The 21,180-nt window shown below is 40.2% G+C and overlaps 1 protein-coding gene across 4 annotated transcripts in view; it reads left to right on the forward strand.

The window, feature by feature from the left end:
- PTPRR (protein tyrosine phosphatase receptor type R) overlaps positions 1 to 21,180 on the forward strand; it is a 261,570-nt gene that overhangs the window by 235,625 nt on the left and 4,765 nt on the right. For all 4 annotated transcript variants that reach the window (XM_075600241.1, XM_075600243.1, XM_075600242.1 and 1 more), the window contains 3 exons: positions 6,341 to 6,451; positions 8,167 to 8,324; positions 10,265 to 10,378. In XM_075600241.1, the coding sequence (XP_075456356.1) occupies positions 6,341 to 6,451; positions 8,167 to 8,324; positions 10,265 to 10,378 (383 nt within the window). The remainder of the gene's footprint in view (positions 1 to 6,340; positions 6,452 to 8,166; positions 8,325 to 10,264; positions 10,379 to 21,180) is intronic.

Genomic DNA, 21,180 nt, shown 5'->3' on the forward strand with positions numbered 1-21,180 from the left:
ATAAAAATAAAAAACAAACAAGATTTAAAACTAAGCAGATACATGATGATATAAAACATCCTTCATTCCCTTCCAACATAACCACCATAGAAAAATCAAAAGAGCACATACATTCCTACAGAACAAAAACAGTATGATCACGAGGAATTCCTCAAGGTCTGAAAATTCAAATATTGAGTAACTTTAAACATGAAATACTTACATTCTTGAATTATATAGACATACATAAAAAAATAATATTTTATTATATTTAATTTAAAAAACACATAACTGTCTATACTATCAGGAACAAGATAAAAAAAAAGAACCGGGGAAAGAACGAGAGGGGAGAAGGGGAGGGGGGGGGGAGGGAGGGGAAAGGGGAAGGAAAAAGGGGGGGGGAGAAAGGAGGAAGGGGGAAAGAAGGAAGGGAAAGGGGGAGGGGGAATGGGAAGGGGGGGAAAGGGAGGGAAAGAAAGTAGTAAAGAAGGGGAGGAAGGGAAGATGTATACATGTTGATGAAGGTACACTAATAACTATAATTCCAAATGTGTTTTCCACTAGGTTTATTTATACCAGTTTAACCTTAAACACCTCTCCTTGTAGGTAGTTGGGGTTTAAGAGTGATTATTAGTCTGAAATTTCAGGGGGCTAATATTCATCCTTTGGATAGTATCTTAATCTCTGGACCAATAACCTACTGATATACTTGAGGATTTCGGAGTATACGAATATAGGGAACGTTATCCTTCTTTTAAGTACACTCTGTGCCTGTATTGTGCAGTGTACAGGCCAAACCGTGATAAATACACTTAACTAAATATACTCATAGATAAAATATAAATAAAAAAATATAATTAGGAGTTTCCACTAATAATGCACCTTTAGATTTTGTGCACTGTTTAAGGTTAAACTGGTATAAATATACCTAGTGGAAAACACATTTGCAATTATAGTTAATAGTGTACCTTCATCAACATGTATACATCTTCCCTCCCTCCCCCTTCTTCCCTTCTTTCTTGTCCTCCCTTTTTCCCCCCTTCCTTTTCCCCCTCCCCCTTCCCTACCTTCTTTCCCCCTTCCTCCTTTCTCCCCTCCTTTTTCCTTCCCCTTCCCCCTCCCTTCTCTCTACACCCTGATAATGGGCACATGGCACGAAACACGTAGATGTGTTTTTGCTGCTGCTCCAGGGGTCAGTCATGATCCATTTATTGAATAAATAATCTCAGTTTTATGTGTGAGCCTCCTCCTGTTTTTTGGCAGTGCGCTGCCTTTTTTTTCCCAATCTTCTTGTTAGTGGTAGGAAACTAATTCTTCACAGGTGGCTCTGTTACTCCTTAGTCAACTAAATGCTTTGATAAATCAGTAGGCATGGTAATGTCAATAGAACATCTTTAGACGTGAATTGATAAGGAAATTCAAATTGATACATGTAAGTGAAAATGGGAAATGTTAATGCACCACCAGTTTAGATTTAAAAAAATCTGCTCTAGAACCTTTCAATTATACCTCTAGGAATGTGTGTGCTCAATTGAGGGGTTAAAATCTATTGTCTTATTAATGATGCCTCTTTTGAATGAAGAGATATGGTCTTTTCGAATTCAGATTCCACATTCCTCTGAGTACCCTGACTTCTATGTATACATTTTTGTCATTCCTATTTTTTTTATTTTTTTTTAGATAACTACAAGAAGTCCCTGTCATTATTAGGTTATTTGTTTCTTGGTTTGTCTTATTGTTTAGAGACATTTTTTTTTTTAAATGGGACTTTCATACATCTTTAAGCCAGGGAATCATCTGTATGCGTACACATTATTGGTCGTCCATAATGCATACATTGTGACATTGTAGAAATGATCTGCTTATGTGTTTTATTTACAGATATCCACTGTGCCATTATTATTTTAAAATTAAGCATTCTAATAAAAAAATGTTTAAAAAAAATAATACTTTCTCTAAATTCCTGATTGACACAAGCAGGGTAAAAGAAGTGCCAAGTATTAATTTGATTCTACCTAAGAGGAACATGTTCCACATGATTTTGAGCAACCCCTGTTGAGTCCAAAATGCACTTTGAATAGACTAGTACACTACTGCAGCGGTGCGCAAACTGGGGGGCGCGCCCCCCCTTGGGGGGTCGGGAGAATTTGCAGGGGGGGGGGGGCGCGGGCTGTTACTGAGGCCCCGTGCTCTTCCCCCAGGCATTTAATTTAATGCCAGGGGAGGCGTGAGGCCTCTGTAACCTCACTTACCTACTGGCAGCCGGGTCTTCGACGACGCGTTGCCATGGCAACATGTGTCATATGAGACGGTGGGGTCACATTACGTGATCCGCAGCGTCATTGGAAGCCGTGCCTTTGGGGGATGGGGGCGCGAACGCTGCAGCTCCCAAGAAGGGTGCGCAGCTGAAAAAGTTTGCGCAGCGCTGCACTACTGTGTATTTGTATTTTATGAGTAAGGTAACTACATCTTCACCTAGTGTCTGTTGAATTTAGGGAAATCACGAACTGGTGCAAAGACCATGTCTGAATTCCACTCGATCCCTGGACTGAACGTATTGCTCCTGCATTTCCTTTTAATTGAGGTTCACCTTCATGACTCATTGCACAATGACCATAACAAGTAATAAACCCTAAATTATCAAATATGTATTCTACTCAACAAAGGAAAGATTCAACAAGCTGTAGTGCAGATAAATATTGGCAATATATAGATGTAGCAAGTACCTGTGGCACGCTCCAGTGCTTCTCTTAATTCCTATACTCTTCTGGAGCCTCTAAAATCTGGATTTCGTACAGCTCACACAACAGAGGCTGTTCTCACTAAAGTAGTCAATGATTACATGAAGCAAAATCCCTGCTCAATCTCTCTGCTGCTTTTGAAAGTCAATCCCTCTCTTCTCCTTCATTTTCTAAACTCTCTTGCTACCCATAACAAAGTAATATTCTGGTTATCATCATACCTCTCCCATCTCACATTTTCTCTCTGTTGCTAACATGTCTTTGTCTTCTATTCATCTGTTCTGGGACCTCTCCTTTTCTCTCTCTACACACTGTCACTTGGTGACCTCATCAACTATTTGACCGTAGGCATCATCTCTATACAGATGATACGCAGCTATATCTATCCACTCCTACCCAGTGGCAGACTTACCTTTCTGGTCCTGTATGATGGGGGCAGCACTCCTCTTTGGCGTCTGATGTCACGACATCACATGATGCCACGTGTTCATGGCAACGCAGCATCACGTGGCATGTGATACCACATTGTCATAACAACACAACACTACACAAGAGGGCCTGCTACACAAAAGGTAAGACACACATCACACTCACATAAACAAATTGCCTTCCAAAAAATTGCGGCTTAAACTTAATATGTCTAAAACTGGGCTCCACATATTTCCCCCTAAACCTGGCCCAATATCCCCTTTTTACATCACCATAATTGGTTCTACCATCATCCTGTCGCCAAAGCACATTGTCTAGGAATGTCATTTGACGCCTCACTTTCCTTCTCCATTCATAGTCACGCCATAGTTAAAACTTGTCACTTCTTCCTCCGTAATATTGCAAAGATCCGCCCTTTCCTCTGTCAAACTATGGGTAAAATGCTAATGCAGGCCCTTATCCTCTCCTGCCTGGATTAATGTAACATACTGGTAACAGGCCTCCCTGCCTCACAACTTTCTCCTTTGCAATCTATCAAAAATGCTGGTGCTAGAATAATTTCACTTCCTCTTAAAACAGTCTCTGCCCATCTCCTCCTTAAATCCCTCTCCTGGCTTCCCATCAAGTTTCAGATCACCCACAAAGTTCTCCTCCTTACCTTTAAGGCTCTCCACTTATCTGCTCCTCCCTACATATCAGCTTTGATCTCTCGCTATGCCCCTGCTTGTCTTCTGCGCTGTACCCATAACTGTCTGCTTTCCACCACTTTCACCCCTACAGCTCTCTCTCACTTTAAACCTTTTTCCCTCACTGCCCCTTACACTCACAGTCACACTCAGTATTCGCCAGGCACCTTCTCTCCCCACTTTTAAGACAAAACTGAAAAAACTCACCTCTTAAATTAAGCATTTCAATAGCCTGTTTATAACTATTGTGCCACACCCACAGTCGCTCCTACCAACCATTGTGCCATGCACTGCCATCTACTGCACTTATTCCCTCACATGCTGCCTCTGTAAGTCTCACATCATACCATTTAGATTGTAAGCTCTCTGCGCAGGGCTTTCCTTTCCTGTGGTCTGATCTTGTTTGTTGCACTTATACTATAATTCCCTGTATTGTATTGTTTCATGTAAAGCGTAAGAACAGCTGTAGGCGCAATATAAATAAAGATATAATACATACATAATTAATCTGGGTAGTGTGTTTGCCTCTCCTTACTGTATGTCCTTGTTCACTCACAATAGCATAAAAACTCATAACTGGCAGAGAAGTAGAAAACCACACCAGAGAAACTGATGCCTACAGAGACCGGCACAGTTCTTTAATCAAAGCAGTTCAAAAAGCTGAGTGGAGCATTAAGGCCGGCCAGGGTACAAGTGTATTTTTAGTTCTTTGTTTTCCCATGTTTATAATTTCCCTTAGATTCCTAGGGGGGAGTGAGGCCCGCGGATCAGATAATGTGACAATGTTAAAAGCTTTCACAAAGGGTGGCAGCTGTAACTTTTGAATGCTTTCCCCCCCCCCCCAATGATCTTATACGGGAGTTTGTCACCAGTGTTAGAGACAGACATTGAGTTGAGACTATACTGTAGCTCTAGAAGCTTCCAGAAGCTCTTGAGAACTCATCCTGCAGGAAAGCGTAACAGGTCAGTCGGTCGTATTATAGTTACAGTAAGCTTAACGTTTAGAATTTGACATTTAATTTGTACATGGTGATTACCATTAAAATATATCTGCGTTGCGTAACTTTTATTTACAGTAATGCAATGAAAAAGTTATTTGAGCTTAATTGAAGTTTTCATTGATGACACTTAAATGAATCCTTGCAGAAACTAATTATACATTTTAAATGCAAATCTGTTAGATGTATTAGTTAATTCTTAAAGGAACAAGTTCCTCACGTTTTGTTGAAACGAAAGGTTTAGAGTTTTTTTCAGTTGGTATCTAAAAAAGTGCAGTTTGAAGTGGATATGAACATATAGTAGAACGGTTGGAATACCTGTTCAGCTGCATGTCAGATAGGAGTAAACCGCTGTAATAACACAATTACAGAAATATCAGTCTTCTTGTACCTGTAGTAAAGAGTATATTTACTTGTATAATGTAGTTTATCTTAATAATTTGTGCATTTAGAATTATGTGCGACGATTCTAAGATCATGAGAAACAAATGAGGATGGGGAGAAGCTTCTGACGTACATTTGTCTGTGCTCTTGATTGAAATGAGTAAAGACAATTGAAAATGGTGATGCCAAGACCACAAGGAAGAAATGTTTTTTGAAATAGACGTAATTTTAGAAATGTAGACACTGTTAGGCTTGGGTTGTAATTATTGGCATTCATATCCTTCGGCCATTGACATTGACAGCACTTTGGTCTTTTTAAAGTAATAGTTACAGTGCCTGTGCCTGTGCATACTGCATGTGCCGAGTAACTGGCTTTATGTACGAAAAAGTTTAACCCTCAGCACTTAATGGTGGTGTTGAAACATACATTTATACTTTGCTGTGGGCATACGGTACCAAGACTGTGTCGTGCCTCTGCTCAATCATTCTAGTCATAGTATTGATACATTGAGGTGATTTGTTTGTTGTCTGCAAGCTATGGCTCACAATGTATACAGTCCTTTCTCTAGACCCTATTAAGCACTAGAGGTTGGAGTGCCAAGTCATTCACAACTTATCAAAGAGAGTCCAAAGAGGTGTCAATTTCAGTTCAAACACACAACAAGTAGATATTAGGTGCAAATATGTACAGCATGTAGAATTCAAGAAGTTAAACATTAAGGTCAATTTGAACATCAGTAGCCTACTACAAAATCAAGAAGGTATGTGTGATATATTCTCATAGGCATTTCTAATTATTTCTTACTATTCTTTCTTAATCTTGTATCTTTTTATTACTATTGACTAGAGGAAAATCTCTACTATATAACACTCAATACACATGACCGCCATCTTCACTGAATAGTGCCAGCTGTATCTATACTATTTTAGGAAACATTTGTTCCCAAGACGTGATGACTAATATCGTGAATACAGGGGAAATCATTTTCTTTAGATGTTCTTAATAAGGATATACATGTGCTTAATAATATGAAAGGATATGTTGTTTCATACAGTATACCCAGATTGTACGCCTGTTTTCTGGGTACGAGGGCTCACCCAGTCTGATTTTTTTTCTCCTCAGAAATGTGTACTCTACTGGCCAGAAAAAAGGGGAATCTATGGAAATGTTGAGGTCCTCATTAACAGTGTAAAGGAATGTGAATACTATACCATCCGGATTCTTACGCTGAAGGTATTAACTATCAGGAAAAAATAGCTTTCAATTCAGATTCAACTTTTAAAGGTATTATGATTCAGGGCTGAAGGTGTCTTCAGTGGATTTCATGCAGTGCTGAAAAAAATCTAATTTTCAATTGAATGACTTAAATTTGAAGACTTAAAAGAAAAGTAGATATCTTTTTGAATGCAAATGCTAGTGTCTTTTCTAAAGTCTGGGAGCATTTTAAATCTATTTCTAAAATGATGGAAGGTAAACGATCATCTCAATAAGGTGAAAATGCCCAAACTGCTTGTCTTCAAACGTGAAGGAGGAAAAGACCTTCCAAATGTACTGGATACAGCACACATCTATCTTTTTATACTGGTGATTGAGTGGGAACAAGCAACATATTATTTGAGTGAACTATAGCCAAACGTGTTTTTAATGTTCATAAATAATATATTTTCAAAATACATAGAACACTTGTCATTGGATTTTATGACACCCATATTTACTAAGAATTGATGTATAGATTTTTTTTAAACAATGTTTAAAATAGACAATTTTATATATATATACACACACATAGAGAGAGAGAGAGAGAGAGAGAGAGAGAGAGAGAGAGAGAGAGAGAGAGAGAGAGAGAGAGAGAGAGAGAGAGAGAGAACGAGAACCATTCGTTAGCCACAGAATGGTATTGTCTATTCGTTTTGGATTATTAAGATCGGCTAACACGGTTCAAATATATATATTATAGCCTTCAAGGGAAAATTGTTTATATACCTATAAATTACCCTAATTACTGCTACTATTCTGAGCTCATATTGCAACTTGTATATGACTTTATTGGATCTGTTCTGTTTTATAGGTACACACATCTCCATGCACCTGTTATATCTATATTTAAATTACCGGGACTTACCTAGTGAGAGCGGTTTGATTCAACTGTTTTTTAGGCGCTTGATGATAGCAATATACTGTAAATGTTAGGCATTATAGTTGAAAAGCATGTTGATACAGTAGATCAACCATCGTAACAATGAAACATAAAACCTCTAAATATGCAGGGGGTTTAAGCAACAAAAACAATAACCCAGATCCACAAAAGGGTGCAAAGCTTTAGCACGCCTTTACTCCGATTCATTTTAATGAGAGTAACGGCATGCTATTTCTTAGCATCCTTTTCTGGATCTGGGCATATGGGGCTATGTATAAAGATTTGATTTTTTTAAACAAATTGAAAGTGTCTTGCATCCAAAAAATCTATTTCTCACCTAAACTCCTTAGTGGTATTCGCTGGTATTTCATACTTCATGTTCTTACACCTGGTGCCCACTTTATTTTTCTTTGTACGTGTCCATGTTCCTACCTATGAACGCACTAGGAAATATTTGCTTCTACCTGCATTTGTCTTTCACGCCAAGAAAAAGTCGAACGAACAATTTTGGCAAATTTGCTGTGCACAAAAGTGGAGCAGGTTTGCGGTTTTGTATACATACTGTATGGTTGCCACCAACAACCTCCAAACTCCCACTCCGCCTCCACACCATACAGTAGTGTCATTTTTTTCCTTAGTGAACCAAAAGTTGACGCACACTTTGCCCATCAAAATCCTTTTTATACTTTAGCACACAAAGACGAGTGAAATGGTTACTCTTCTGAGCATTACTCTTAACCTTAAATTTGCTATTAACTCTGCTTGATTCAGAACATCTTTGTGTGATGATGCTTATCTTCTCATTCTTCAGCAAGGAGGTCAGTCGCGCATTGTTAACCATTACTGGTACACCTCGTGGCCGGATCACAAGACCCCAGACAGTGCTCAGCCTCTTTTGCAGCTCATGCTGGATGTGGAAGAGGACAGGAAGGCTGTTCCTGGCAGAGGTCCTGTTGTAGTGCATTGCAGGTGATTTCCCAACTTATGTTATAATTGGGCTGCCCCCCCCCTTCCTTTTATATTGACTTTGTATTGAGTGTTTCCTTCACTTTTTGAGTTTTTCATTTTCAAAACGATTAAAGATATCATTTCAATAATAGTAAATTGACAATGTCAGATAGTCAGAACATAAAGCAATGAAAAGGGAAAAAGAGAAAAGGGCCCAGAAAACATGAACATACTGTACATTAATATCAAAGGGGCTTCCACTTCACTTTAAATTAACATATTACAAAAACATTATACAATATGAATTGCTGCACAAATACTAGTGTCTAAAGCTTCTTCTATATAGAGATTAAAGCCCCAACAAGATTGTATGGATAGAGAGATTATTAAAGTTCCAAGTGCTATATATCTATAGGCAGTGAAGGATGACACCAATTCCATTAGTTTTGATGACAGGAAACTCAATACAGCCAGTGTCATTAATATCTCCTCATTTCAACATATAACTGCACCAAAAGTTACTTGCTGTTACACGCCAAACAAAGGTTAGTGCAATTGATGCATATAGATCAAGAGAGGAGAAGAGGATAGAGTTGTAAGAGTTTAGAAGATTGTCAGGTTCAGAAGAAGGAAACAGAGGAGAGAGGTTAATGTTCAGGGTAGCTGTCGGAGTGGAGAGGTCAATGGAGCAAAGGTCTCCAGAGTAGCGAGTAGGACAGGTAGGAGGGGGGTGAGGGGAAGGAGGAGTGGTGAATGATAGTAGGTGATGGTCAGAAAGCGGAAGGATGTAGATAGAGAAATCAGAAAGGGAACAGTTTTTAGTAAAAAAAAACAGGTCTAAATAGTGACCATTCTTGTGAGTGCTGGAATTGGTCCACTGGTGGAGGTCAAAGGAGGAGGTTAAAGAGAGAATATCAGATGCCCAGGAAACTGAGGGTTCACCAGTATGACAGGTGAAGTCTCCCAGTAAAAGGATAGGAGTGTCAGAGGAGAGAGAGAAGGAAAGCCAGGATTCAAAGTCAGAGAGAAAGGTGGAGGTAGAGGATGAAGAGGTAGGCAATGTCTGTAGATGACTGCCATGTGCAGAGAGAGGGTTGAAAATCTGGACAGCGTGAACCTCAAAGGAAGAGAAAGAAACAGATGGAGGCTATGGCCCTTAATCTGTAAGGTGTGATAAGCGCAGGCAACGTGTTATCGCATGTAAAGCCCCATTGACTTTAATGGGGCATTTCCTGCAATAGCACGTCATCTGCACTTATCACACATGACAGAATAAGAGCCATTGGGGCTTATTCTAATAGCTCAGAATTTGCCATTGCCAAACCGCACTGTTTGGTATGTTTAGGAGTAGCAGAAGGAATGTGAGGGAAAAAAACCATTCTGTATTGCAAACCGCTTCTTCTAAACCCTGTCTACAAAAAGTGACAAACAGCACGGTTTAACAGCCAAACTGCTCGGTTTGTACTTGCTTTAGAAGCAGAATGACCAGAGGTGGTGCTAACTCCATACTCAATCTGATTTATGGGTTTTGCTCTCTCAACCAAACCCATATTACAGGCTGTAGATGTAACTTGCTATACCAATCTCGCCACTTTGTAGGTGGTGTTAAAAAAATGCAAGTACTGATTTAGAAGCAGTTTGCATAATGGAGCTATGAGAATAGCAGTTATGGGCAAAAAATGTGAGTTGGACGATTTTTTGACAAACCGATTGTATTGTTAGAGCAAGACTGAAATCGCTTCTAAATAAGTCATTTACACGCGGTTTTGACAGGCGATAAAGAATTACAAAATAGCAAAGCATGCCAATCTAGTACAGTTTAGAAGTGGTTTGTCACTACGATGATAAGCCCCATGGAGTGGAGATGATATGTCGTGTATTAGAGATAGATACTCAGATTGCCAAATACTAGAAAACTAGTATCACTTAAAATGCATGTCCTTTTTTAAATTTAATTTCAGTGCTGGGATCGGTAGAACTGGCTGTTTCATCGCTACATCCATTGGATGCCATCAGTTGAAGGAGGAGGGAATAGTAAATGCATTAAGCATTGTCTGTCAGTTAAGAATGGACAGGTGAGTTTCCGTATTTTGCACCGTGCTTGTAAAACAGGATGAAATGTTCACTGAGTAGAGTATAGTACAGATAAGAATTGTATGAACTTGTATTTGTCTTAGAGCAGCACTGTCCCCAAAATAAAGTTGTTGTTTTTTCACCGTATATGAACAGGGGGTCCCCCAGATCTAAACTGCAGCACTTAAATCTCCAGGGACACCTCAATAGCTGAGAGAGTAAATGTGTTTATTGTCCCACTACTTGCAAAGAATAACAAACGTGGCTGCAGGGTAACAACCAGAGCCTGCATGTCATCTTACAATTTGCTGCCAGACTGACGCTGAGCCCAATGGCCATGTTTGTTTCTCCTGGATAAGAATGAATGTAAGGAAACTTCTAAATATCTCAGGGACCAGGGGATCCCCGTAGGTTAGAGTGTCACAGATTAGCTTCAGGGGACCACTTGTTTCAAATAAGTTAAAACAAAAATATAGGTGTAAAGAAAAGGAGCAGCACAAATTGCTACTTGGAAACTTAACTAGAGCGTTTAGTAGCAAGAAGTCAAGGTTTATATTTTGGTCTAGCACTGGACCAAGTCCTCTTGTCCACTTGAACATCTCACTTGCAGTGAGTCTCACATAGTGGAAGAGACTCTTGCTTATTACAGACATCAGTGGTATCTGTGAAGAAACATTCATTACATTAGCGTGACCACACGTTGGAGACCAATACATACTTTTATCCCTGTTTTTGTGGTCAAAACAAAATACCCCCGTATACTATAGTCCTGTCTTTAGAAATGTTACGGCAATGTTAAGCAAATAGATGTATTACTCAAAACTAGATTGTTATAGCAGAAGAGTGTCCTTTGACCACATATTGGACAGGATATATTGCAGCCTGTTAGGGAAATGACAGGAAACGCTGCCCTGTGTGTGTGTGTGAACTCACGGTCATATAGGGTGTGAACGATTTGAACATATGTAGGACACAGAGGAATATCTGTGACTAAATATAACCCAGTTACAACATGTTTCAGTAATACTGTATGTTACAGAAAACATGTACACGGATTCAAGGTGTTACTGATGGATGGAAAAGAATGAGATGTTAGTGGCGGACTTGTGATGACACAGAGTACTTTTTATTTATAAACCCATAGTCCCACTACAGTATATCTTTATTTACAAACCTAGAGTACTATTACTTATTTTTATTAACAGCTCCACATCCTTTTAAAATAAAAGGATACCTATTTTAAAAAGTCCCTCTCCCTTCTAGTTTTTATAGCAAGACTATTGTATACATGTTTCTAAACTTAGGTTCAAAAAGGGTTCTCCTATTACTGAACACCTGTAACATATCTCAGAATTTGACACAGTACCCCTACTTTATAAAGTGCCACAGAGAGAGGTACTTTACATATTGATCATAGTTTTTTCTATTTGCCACACCGAATGTTCTCAGCGACTAAGAAAAAGCACATTCTTTTTGACATATATTAACTTTTCACACGGGGACATAAAGTAACTAATGGAAATAAAGTCACGTAAAGCACAAACCTGAAATACCCTTCACCAAAGTGTGCCAATTTCTAATTCATAAATTAGGAAACAATAGTAAAATAGATCAATGATAACTTCCCACACAATAGTTGTATATTTTACCAAACGGTTTACAATTCCATTGGATCTAAGGGCAAAAATATGGAAGAGAAAAAAGGGAGAACAAATATAGTGTAGTCGTTTTTTAAATTAAGATGAAAAAAATGGTGATATTGGATTCCCACATTGTGAGTCTAATATCACCATTTTTAACATCTCCTAAGGCAAGGGTGCGCAAATTGGGGGTGTAAGATTTTCCATGGGGGAGCAGTGATTACAGAGCCCCGCGCTCTTCCTCAAGCATTTAAATTTAATGCCGGGGAATGGTGCGTGGCTTCTGCCACTTCCCGTACCTTGTCTTTGGCGACACTTCGCCATGACGCTGTGAGGTCATGTGATGTAACGTTGTCATGGCAACATGATGTCATGTGACCCCCACAGCGTCATTTGACGCCGGAGCCAAGGTAAGGGGGGGGGATGGTAAGTGGGCAGGGGAGCGCAGGGGGAAAAGTTTGTGCACCTCTGTCCTAAGGAACAATGGAATTATAAGATAATGTCTAGTTATCAGACTCTCTATGTTTACAGCTACAGTTTGAACAGATTTACTACATCATTTTTATGGCTAAAAGCCTTGTACATCCTGGGGGAAATGGTGGTAACCCGCATTCAAAAGAGAAAATACTCTAAGATCCCTCCTCCCCCTGGCCACACATACAATCCCAGCCACAATAATTACCCCATGAAATAGATACAAACCCCCCGACTCCCAAATACATACAAAAACCCCACAACCCCCCCCCCAAATACACACAATTCCCCCACCCCCAAATACATACAAAAAAACACCTCCCAAATACATACAACCCCTACCCCCAAAATACATACACACACCCCAACCCCCTAAATACATACAACCCCCCAAATACATACAACCCCCCAAATACATACAACCCCCCACTCCCAAAATACATAGAAGCTCCCCCACCCCGTAAATACATACAACGCCTCCCACCCCCCAAATACATAACCCCCCCCCCTAAATACATACAATCCCCCACCCCTAAATACATACAACCCACGCTCTCCCAAAATACTTAGAAGCTCCCCCACCCCATAAATACATACAACCCCCACACACCCCAAATACATACATGTTGGTGTCAGTGAGGGAGAGCCGGGGCCCGTGGCAAAGAGAGGACCGGAAGCTAGGCAAAGAAGTTGGACCTGGCCAGAGGTTGGGCCCAACTGCTTTGTCCAGCCGCCGTGCCCCCCAGAGTCACTGGGCCTAGGACACTTGTCTCGACTCTCCCCCCCTGTCGACGACCCTGTACAGCTCCTAAGCTGGCACACAAAGAAATGCAAAAAGCTGGTAATATAGCATGGCAACATAAGAACAGGCTAAAAAAGGCACAAAAAAATAATAATAATAATAATAATAATGAAGGGTCCAAAAGAAGAGAAGGAAAATCTCTTACAAAAAAACAGTAACATTTGCAGAAAAAGATGCTAGGGAGGCAACATTTCGGAGAAGACCCGATCTTCAGGCCTATTCCCACTTGTTATAAACAATTATAGTACTTTCCTTACACAGAGAACAAATAAATATACAGCCTTTTTCTGTTACCAGCCTTCTGTCACCAGCAAAGCACAGGCATAAGAAATGTTAAAAACACATCAGAACAGCAAACGTCTGTAGCCTTTGGAGCGTCTGTAGCTGGTGTTGCTCAGCTGAGTTCCCTCCTGTATATCCTGCAAGCAGGCTAATATTCTGGTTTGGCGTGTAAAGAAAGAATAAGTCCCAAACCTATTTTAAACAATAACTGTATTTAGAATTAAAAAAAAAAAACAGATTGGTACAAAATCTATTTTACTCATACAGGAGTACTGTAAATTGTAAGATGACGGTGAGAGGTCCAGCACCAAATGTTGCAGACTGGTTTTTATCCATGCTTGTTTACCACGCAATGTACTGTATTTACTAAACAATTTTAGGGCAGCCAGTGCATAAGCTCTTTTCATTTATTCTATTTTTGATTAAGAATATTTTTCCAGGTGAATTGTAGTTTCAGAAGTGTAGTAGTTATCCCATTTGTCAAACAAGTCAATTTTCCCTGGTAAATGTACACTGGCCCTGATTTCCTAAGTAGTTCTAAGCCATACTGCACCTTACAGTGAACAGGTTAATATGGGCCATATGGCTTAGCACAGTCTAGAAGTTATGGACTAGTGGTTCTGTACTGCAACCCAGGATACGCATTGAAAAAAAATGTATATACTGTATGTCAATGCAAATTTCCAGGTAAAATATTGTTTACTAACTACAGGTAAGGATTGTGAAGAACTGCTCACCTATTATACCATAGGTCCTTAAAACGTTAGGTGCAAAGAGGTATGAGGTCAATATTAGAAAGAGTGAACAAAGAAGTTCAAATGGTACCCCTATAACTGCACTCTAAACCAATAGTGTATGTTTCTAGGGCTATAAGGTGAAGAATCCCCTATACCAGAAACTAAAATCGAAAACGGCGCAAAAAAACAAAAAAGTTTTAATACATCTTTAAATTTAACAATTACACTCAAATGGATAAAATATGGGTATGAACTGAACCCCTCGGAGGAGCGAAGGGAGTCAAAGATAGGGATAATAGTAAAGCTAGTAGTCTCCTATGGAACATATAAGGGAGATTAACCCCATAGACTCCTGCGTGTTATTTAGGACATGTGATGCTCATGAACTAAACACATATCAAATGCATATAAAACGACCTGCATAGGCAAAAATAAGATAGCTGTCTCAGACTTAATAGTACACAATGTTGACAGCACTACACAGATAAATATAAGTATCGCACTGTATATAGTAACATGGTGTTAAATGGTCTATGCTCATAACCAAATAGCAACTCCTGGGACTGTGTCCCTTTCAAAGGTGTTATCCCTTCCCTCAGACTCGTATGGATACAAGTGTTGCAATCAGTGTAACAAGCCTGTAACAGAAAAGCGTTGTATAGTAACAGCTTCCGGCGGCTAGCTAGGGTACATACAAGCAGCTCTGCATGAGTTAGACGGCTGCTGTAATAGCAACAGCCAGCAAACCAATAGTGCTGGCTATTGCTATTACAGCAGCCGTCTAACTCATGCAGAGCTGCTTGTATGTACCCTAGCTAGCCGCCGGGAAGCTGTTACTATACAACGCTTTTCTGTTACAGGCTTGTTACACTGATTGCAACACTTGTATCCATACGAGTCTGAGGGACGGGATAACACCTTTGAAAGGGACACAGTCCCAGGAGTTGCTATTTGGTTATGAGCATAGACCATTTAACACCATGTTACTATATACAGTGCGATACTTATATTTATCTGTGTAGTGCTGTCAACATTGTGTGCTATTAAGTCTGATACAGCTATCTTATTTTTGCCTATGCAGGTCGTTTTATATGCATTTGATATGTGTTTAGTTCATGAGCATCACATGTCCTAAATAACACGCAGGAGTCTATGGGGTTAATCTCCCTTATATGTTCCATAGGAGACTACTAGCTTTACTATTATCCCTATCTTTGACTCCCTTCGCTCCTCTGAGGGGTTCAGTTCATACCCATATTTTATCCATTTGAGTGTAATTGTTAAATTTAAAGATGTATTAAAACTTTTTTGTTTTTTGCGCCGTTTTTGATTTTAGTTTCTGGTATAGGGGATTCTTCACCTTATAGCCCTAGAAACATACACTATTGGTTTAGAGTGCAGTGATAGGGGTACCATTTGAACTTCTTTGTTCACTATTACTAACTACAGGTATAGAGAATTGTAGTAGACAAGTGCAGCGGTACAACCAGGGAGACATGGATTGGGGAAATAAACAGTGGCATTTATTTAACCTGTAGCTTCAAAACAATACATCTTCATGTCATAAAAACAAATCAAATAGGCCTACCCCTTTGTAAGGGATGACTCACACTTCCCAATCCCTATCTGCAGGGCTGGGAAGCTAGACCTCTTCCCATCCTTTGACTGGGTTGGTGTCCGTTGGGTGCACCCTCTGGCGGGTTCCAGGGACCACCGTTTCCTAGAATAGAGGATCTGGTTCCTTGGGATCTCTTTGCCAGCACACACCTCCCTTGTACTAGAGAGATCCATGCAGTTTGTACAGCATACATTTAAATTTGTCTGAGCCAGGTGACTGGCTAATTCACTCTAGCTACAATTAACCAGCTCTCTGCTGAACTCATCAGCTACCGGCAGGCTTTATGTGTGCTGCCTTTTAAAACCGCAGAAAGCCCTGTCACAATAATGTTACAGCTTTAGCTGGCATAAACAAAAACTGCCCATCACAGAAAATCAATCAATGTTTTTGTTTAGTGTGCAGACTACCCATAGTGGGTAAAAATTATACCTTTAATGGCTAACTTTGAGCAACAATGCAAGCTTGCAGGACTGCACAGGTCCATTATGTAGACATTTTTATTTATTTATTTTTCATAAAAAGAAATGCACTTGCATTTATGTGCAACAATGCTGAATTGATTTAAAGCACATTCCGTGGTAGATCTGTTTTACAGGTAAAGCCTGTTAGGTTATTTTGCATCTGGGTTCTCAATCTATAGCGTGTAGCACACATGGAATGTTGCTGTATAGCGTGTACCACACATGGAATGTCCCATGTTGCTGTATAGCGTGTAGCACACATAGAATGTTGCTGTATAGCGTGTAGCACACATGGAATGTTGCTGTATAGCGTGTACCACACATGGAATGTTGCTGTATAGTGTGTAGCACACATGGAATGTTGCTGTATAGTGTGTAGCGCACATGGAATCTTGCTGTATAGCGTGTAGCACACATGGAATGTTGCTGTGTTATGTGTAGCACACATGGAATGTTGCTGTATAGCGTGTAGCACACATGGAATGTTGCTGTATAGCATACATGGAATGTTGCTGTAGCGTGTAGCACACATGGTATGTTGCTGTATAACATGTAGCACACATGGCATGTTGCTGTATAACATGTAGCACACATGGAATGTTGCTGTGTAGCGTGTAGCGTGTAGCACACATGGAATGTTGCTTTATCGCACACATGGCATGTTGCTGTATAACATGTAGCACACATGGAATGTTGCTGTATAACATGTAGCACACATGGAATGTTGCTGTATAGCGTGGTGCACACATGGAATGTTGCTGTATAGCCTGTAGCACACATGGAATGTTGCTGTATAGCGTGGTGCACACATGGAATGTTGCTGTATAGCCTGTAGCACACATGGAATGTTGCTGTATAGTATGTAGCGCACATTTATTTATAAAATATTTTACCAGGAAGTAATACATTGAGAGTTACCTCTCGTTTTCAAGTATGTCCTGGGCACAGAGTTAAGACAAATAATACATGTTTACACATACAGTTATATAATGAGCAGGGTATACATTATATACAAGACATTGCATGCACAGTTAAAGAAAATGTATATTATGGGCGTATGTAACAGTTACAGACCAGATTAAAATGTGAGACAGTCTTAGCTTTGAAAGAACTTAAACTGGTGGTGGATGTGAGTCTCGGGTAGGTTGTTCCAGTTTTGGGGTGCACGGTAAGAGAAGGAGGAGCGGCCGGATACTTTGTTAAGCCTTGGGACCATGAACAGTCTTTTGGAGTCTGATCTCAGGTGATAAGGGCTGCATGTGGTAGGGGTGAGGAGCTTGTTCAGATAGCTGGGTAGCTTGCCCAGAAAGAATTTAAAGGCAAGACAGGAAAAGTGAACTTTGCGCCTAGACTCTAGTGATGACCAATCTAGTTCTTTGAGCATTTCGCAGTGATGTGTGTTGTAGATGCATTTGAGAACAAAACGACAAATTGAATTGTAGACGGTGTCAAGTTTGCTAAGGTGGGTTTGAGGTGCCGAGCCATATACTATGTCTCCATAGTCAATAATTGGCATTAGCATCTGCTGTGCGATACGCTTTCTGACCAGGAGACTTAGGGAGGATTTGTTCCTGTAAAGTACCCCTAGTTTGGCATAGGTCTTGGTTGTCAGGGTATCAATGTGCATTCCGAATGTTAAGTGGGAGTCAAACCATAAGCCCAGGTATTTAAAACTAGTGACAGGGGTTTGGATGGTGTTAGCGTTGGTTCTAATCAGGAGCTCAGTCGCTGGAAGCTTTAAAAATTTAGTCTTGGTCCCAAATACCATTGTTACAGTCTTGTCAGTGTTTAAAAACAGTTTGTTTTGGGAAATCCAGTTTTCGAGTCTCAAAAAGTCAAAATGAAGTATGTGTTGAAGGTCAGAGAGGCTATGGCTGTGTGCATATAGGATTGTGTCATCTGCATACATGTGTATTGAGGCTTCCTTACAAGCTGTGGGAAGATCATTAATGAACACTGAGAAGAGTAGGGGCCCCAGAACAGAGCCTTGCGGGACACCACAGGTGATATCCAGGGGGTTGGAGTTAGAGCCTGAGATGGACACATGTTGGGATCTTCCTGATAGGTAGGACTGAAACCAGTTTAAAGCATGCTTCCCTATTCCAGAGCTCTGGAGTTTGTTAAGCAGGATAGCATGATCAACTGTATCAAAAGCCTTTGCAAAATCTAGGAATACTGCACCAGTGAGTTGTCCCCGTTCCATTCCACACTGGATTTCATTGCAAACTTTTAGCAGGGTAGTTACGGTGGAATGTTTGGGACGAAAGCCAGATTGGAATTGGCTAGGGAAATTTGTCTTGGTATAGTAATCGCTTAATTGGGAGTGGACACATTTTTCCATGACTTTGGATAGAATTGGGAGAAGTGAGATTGGCCTGTAGTTTGAGACAGTGTTTTTGTCCCCACTTTTGAAGATTGGGACAACTCTGGCAGTTTTCCAGGTCTTAGGGATATGGCCTGCAGACAGGATAGAGTTGACTATAGAAGCAATTGGTTTGGCAATGGCTGGGGCACCAAGTCGTAGGAACCTAGATTGTAGTAAGTCGGGTCCGCATTGGCTGCTTAGTTTTAGTTTGAGGAGCGCTTGTGTAATCTCCTCTTCAGATACTGGGCCAAATTGAAAATTGTGGGCAATGTTGGGAGGGGTGGGGCTATGTGGGTTCTCCCAGGATGAGATTCAGGTTTGTGGTTTGGGCTGCGTTTCGCTAATAAGTTAGTAGCACACCCCACAAAGTAATCATTGAATGCATTTGCAATGTCAGTGGGGGTTGTCAGAGTAATATCCCCCTTAGTAATATTACTTGGTTGTTGATGGTTAGGGGGCTGGAATATATTGTTGATAACCATCCAGAAGTTAGCTGGGTTTGATGTATAGCGTCATGTACATGGGATGTTGCTGTATAGCGTGTAGCGCACATTGAATGTTGCTGCATAGCGTGTAGCACACATGGAATGTTGCGGTATAGCGTGTAACACACATTGAATGTTGCTGTATAGTGTGTAGCACACATGGAATGTTGCTGTATAGCGTGTAGCACACATGGAATGCTGCGGTATAGCGTGTAGCGCACATGGAATGTGGCTGTTTAGCATGTAGATAAATAGAGGAAAGCAGAGATCCCTGCTGATGCACTCACTTGAGTCAAAATAATAAAGTTTTAATAAACACATAGAAAACAGAAAATAATCAACTATTTAAAACCTATGATAGCGCATGTACTATCAAACAAAAGTGAGCAGATTCTCACTCAGGGCAGAGAAAAACTGTAAAACCTATTAAATAACAGGTAAGTATGTTACAGGTAGCATATAAAGTACTTGCATAGGCAAGAATTAGAACCCCTTTAGAACAAGCACTCGTAAGGTGATAAAGGGTGTGAATGAATGAACCTTTAATAAATAGTAAGGGTAACAGTGAACACAAAACACTTAAAACTGAATTAAACAGCTAGCTCCCAGTCCTATATACTAGGCTGGTTGCCATGTAAATCTAGGGAATCCCGATTGACTGGCATATGCAGGATGGATATTTAGCTTATGCCTCAGTGAGGTATAGAGGTGTAAATGATTATTGTCCTATCAGAGATGTACCGGACACGACACATAAATATATATTCCTTACACTGGGTGAAAAATTGATTCAAAGGGGGTACTCGTGGAAAACATCTAGTGAGTGATGGATGTACAATGTCACAACATTCACATACTAAGTATGTATACAAATCAATACATCCAACTGGGTACCCCAATGATTATGAATCAGTGAAAATATAAAGGTCCCTAGAGACGACGCATAAATGTATAACGTAAAGTTAAAAGGCTACTATGTAACTAAGAAAGGGCTGAAGGCCAAATGCATAATATGTACAAGAGATTTCATAATAACACATTCACAGTCTCTGTCAGAAATATAGTGCCTTAGCCTATTTGGGAGTTCTCACATAAGTAAATATTGGTGAGTGAGTAACTTCCCACGAACTTCCGTGGAAACGGCACAGTATCGTTAGCAAACAAATGTATATGCAGTTTCTATTTCAAAGTGCAATAGGGTTGATCACTGAACCCACATTGTGGCATGGTATTGAGTGGGTAGATATAGGGGCTGGATTCCCAGATACACTCAGTATAACTCCAAAGAACTCTATACACCTTCCACCCGGTGTGGTGTATTAATGAACACCACCGGACATTTAGTTAACCGGGTGAGGAGGGGGTTAATGTTGGGTAGCACTCTTAGTCAGGTATTTGGAGTTTACCCTATGGTCTACTTTGGGGCTCACTGGATGATATATGAATAAATAAGTGGAACCTCTATGAGTGTGCCCTAATTTGAACAGCCCACTTAATATAGGTCCAGTGTACTGTATACAACTCCCATCCGGTGTGGTGTATTTGTGAACACCACCGGACATTTAGTTAACCGGATAGGGAGAGAAATAATAGATTGCGTTTCTAATGCTGTGTCAGGTGGGTGATAGCGTTTTTAGAGCCTGATTTAAAAGGTATAGATAGCTCAGTTCCCCCTCTGTGAGTAAGTGTGTACAATATGAATAAATATATACTCAGTTGGTCTGCATTGCGTTATCATCATAGATGGTCTCTGGTTGTCATAAACCCAACATTGTGATGCACGCAGGACACTCAGTGTCAGATTCAATTCACATATACATGGGAGACTTCCTCCCGGCGTGGTGTATTAATGAACACCACCGAACATTAGCTAGCCGGGTGGGGGGAGTCTCTGTGGGGGTAGTGAGGCACCTCGATACAGCTCACCCTTGCAGCGTTCG

Source organism: Ascaphus truei, chromosome 5 (genome assembly GCF_040206685.1).
Source record: "Ascaphus truei isolate aAscTru1 chromosome 5, aAscTru1.hap1, whole genome shotgun sequence".
NCBI classification, from domain to species: Eukaryota; Metazoa; Chordata; class Amphibia; order Anura; family Ascaphidae; genus Ascaphus; species Ascaphus truei.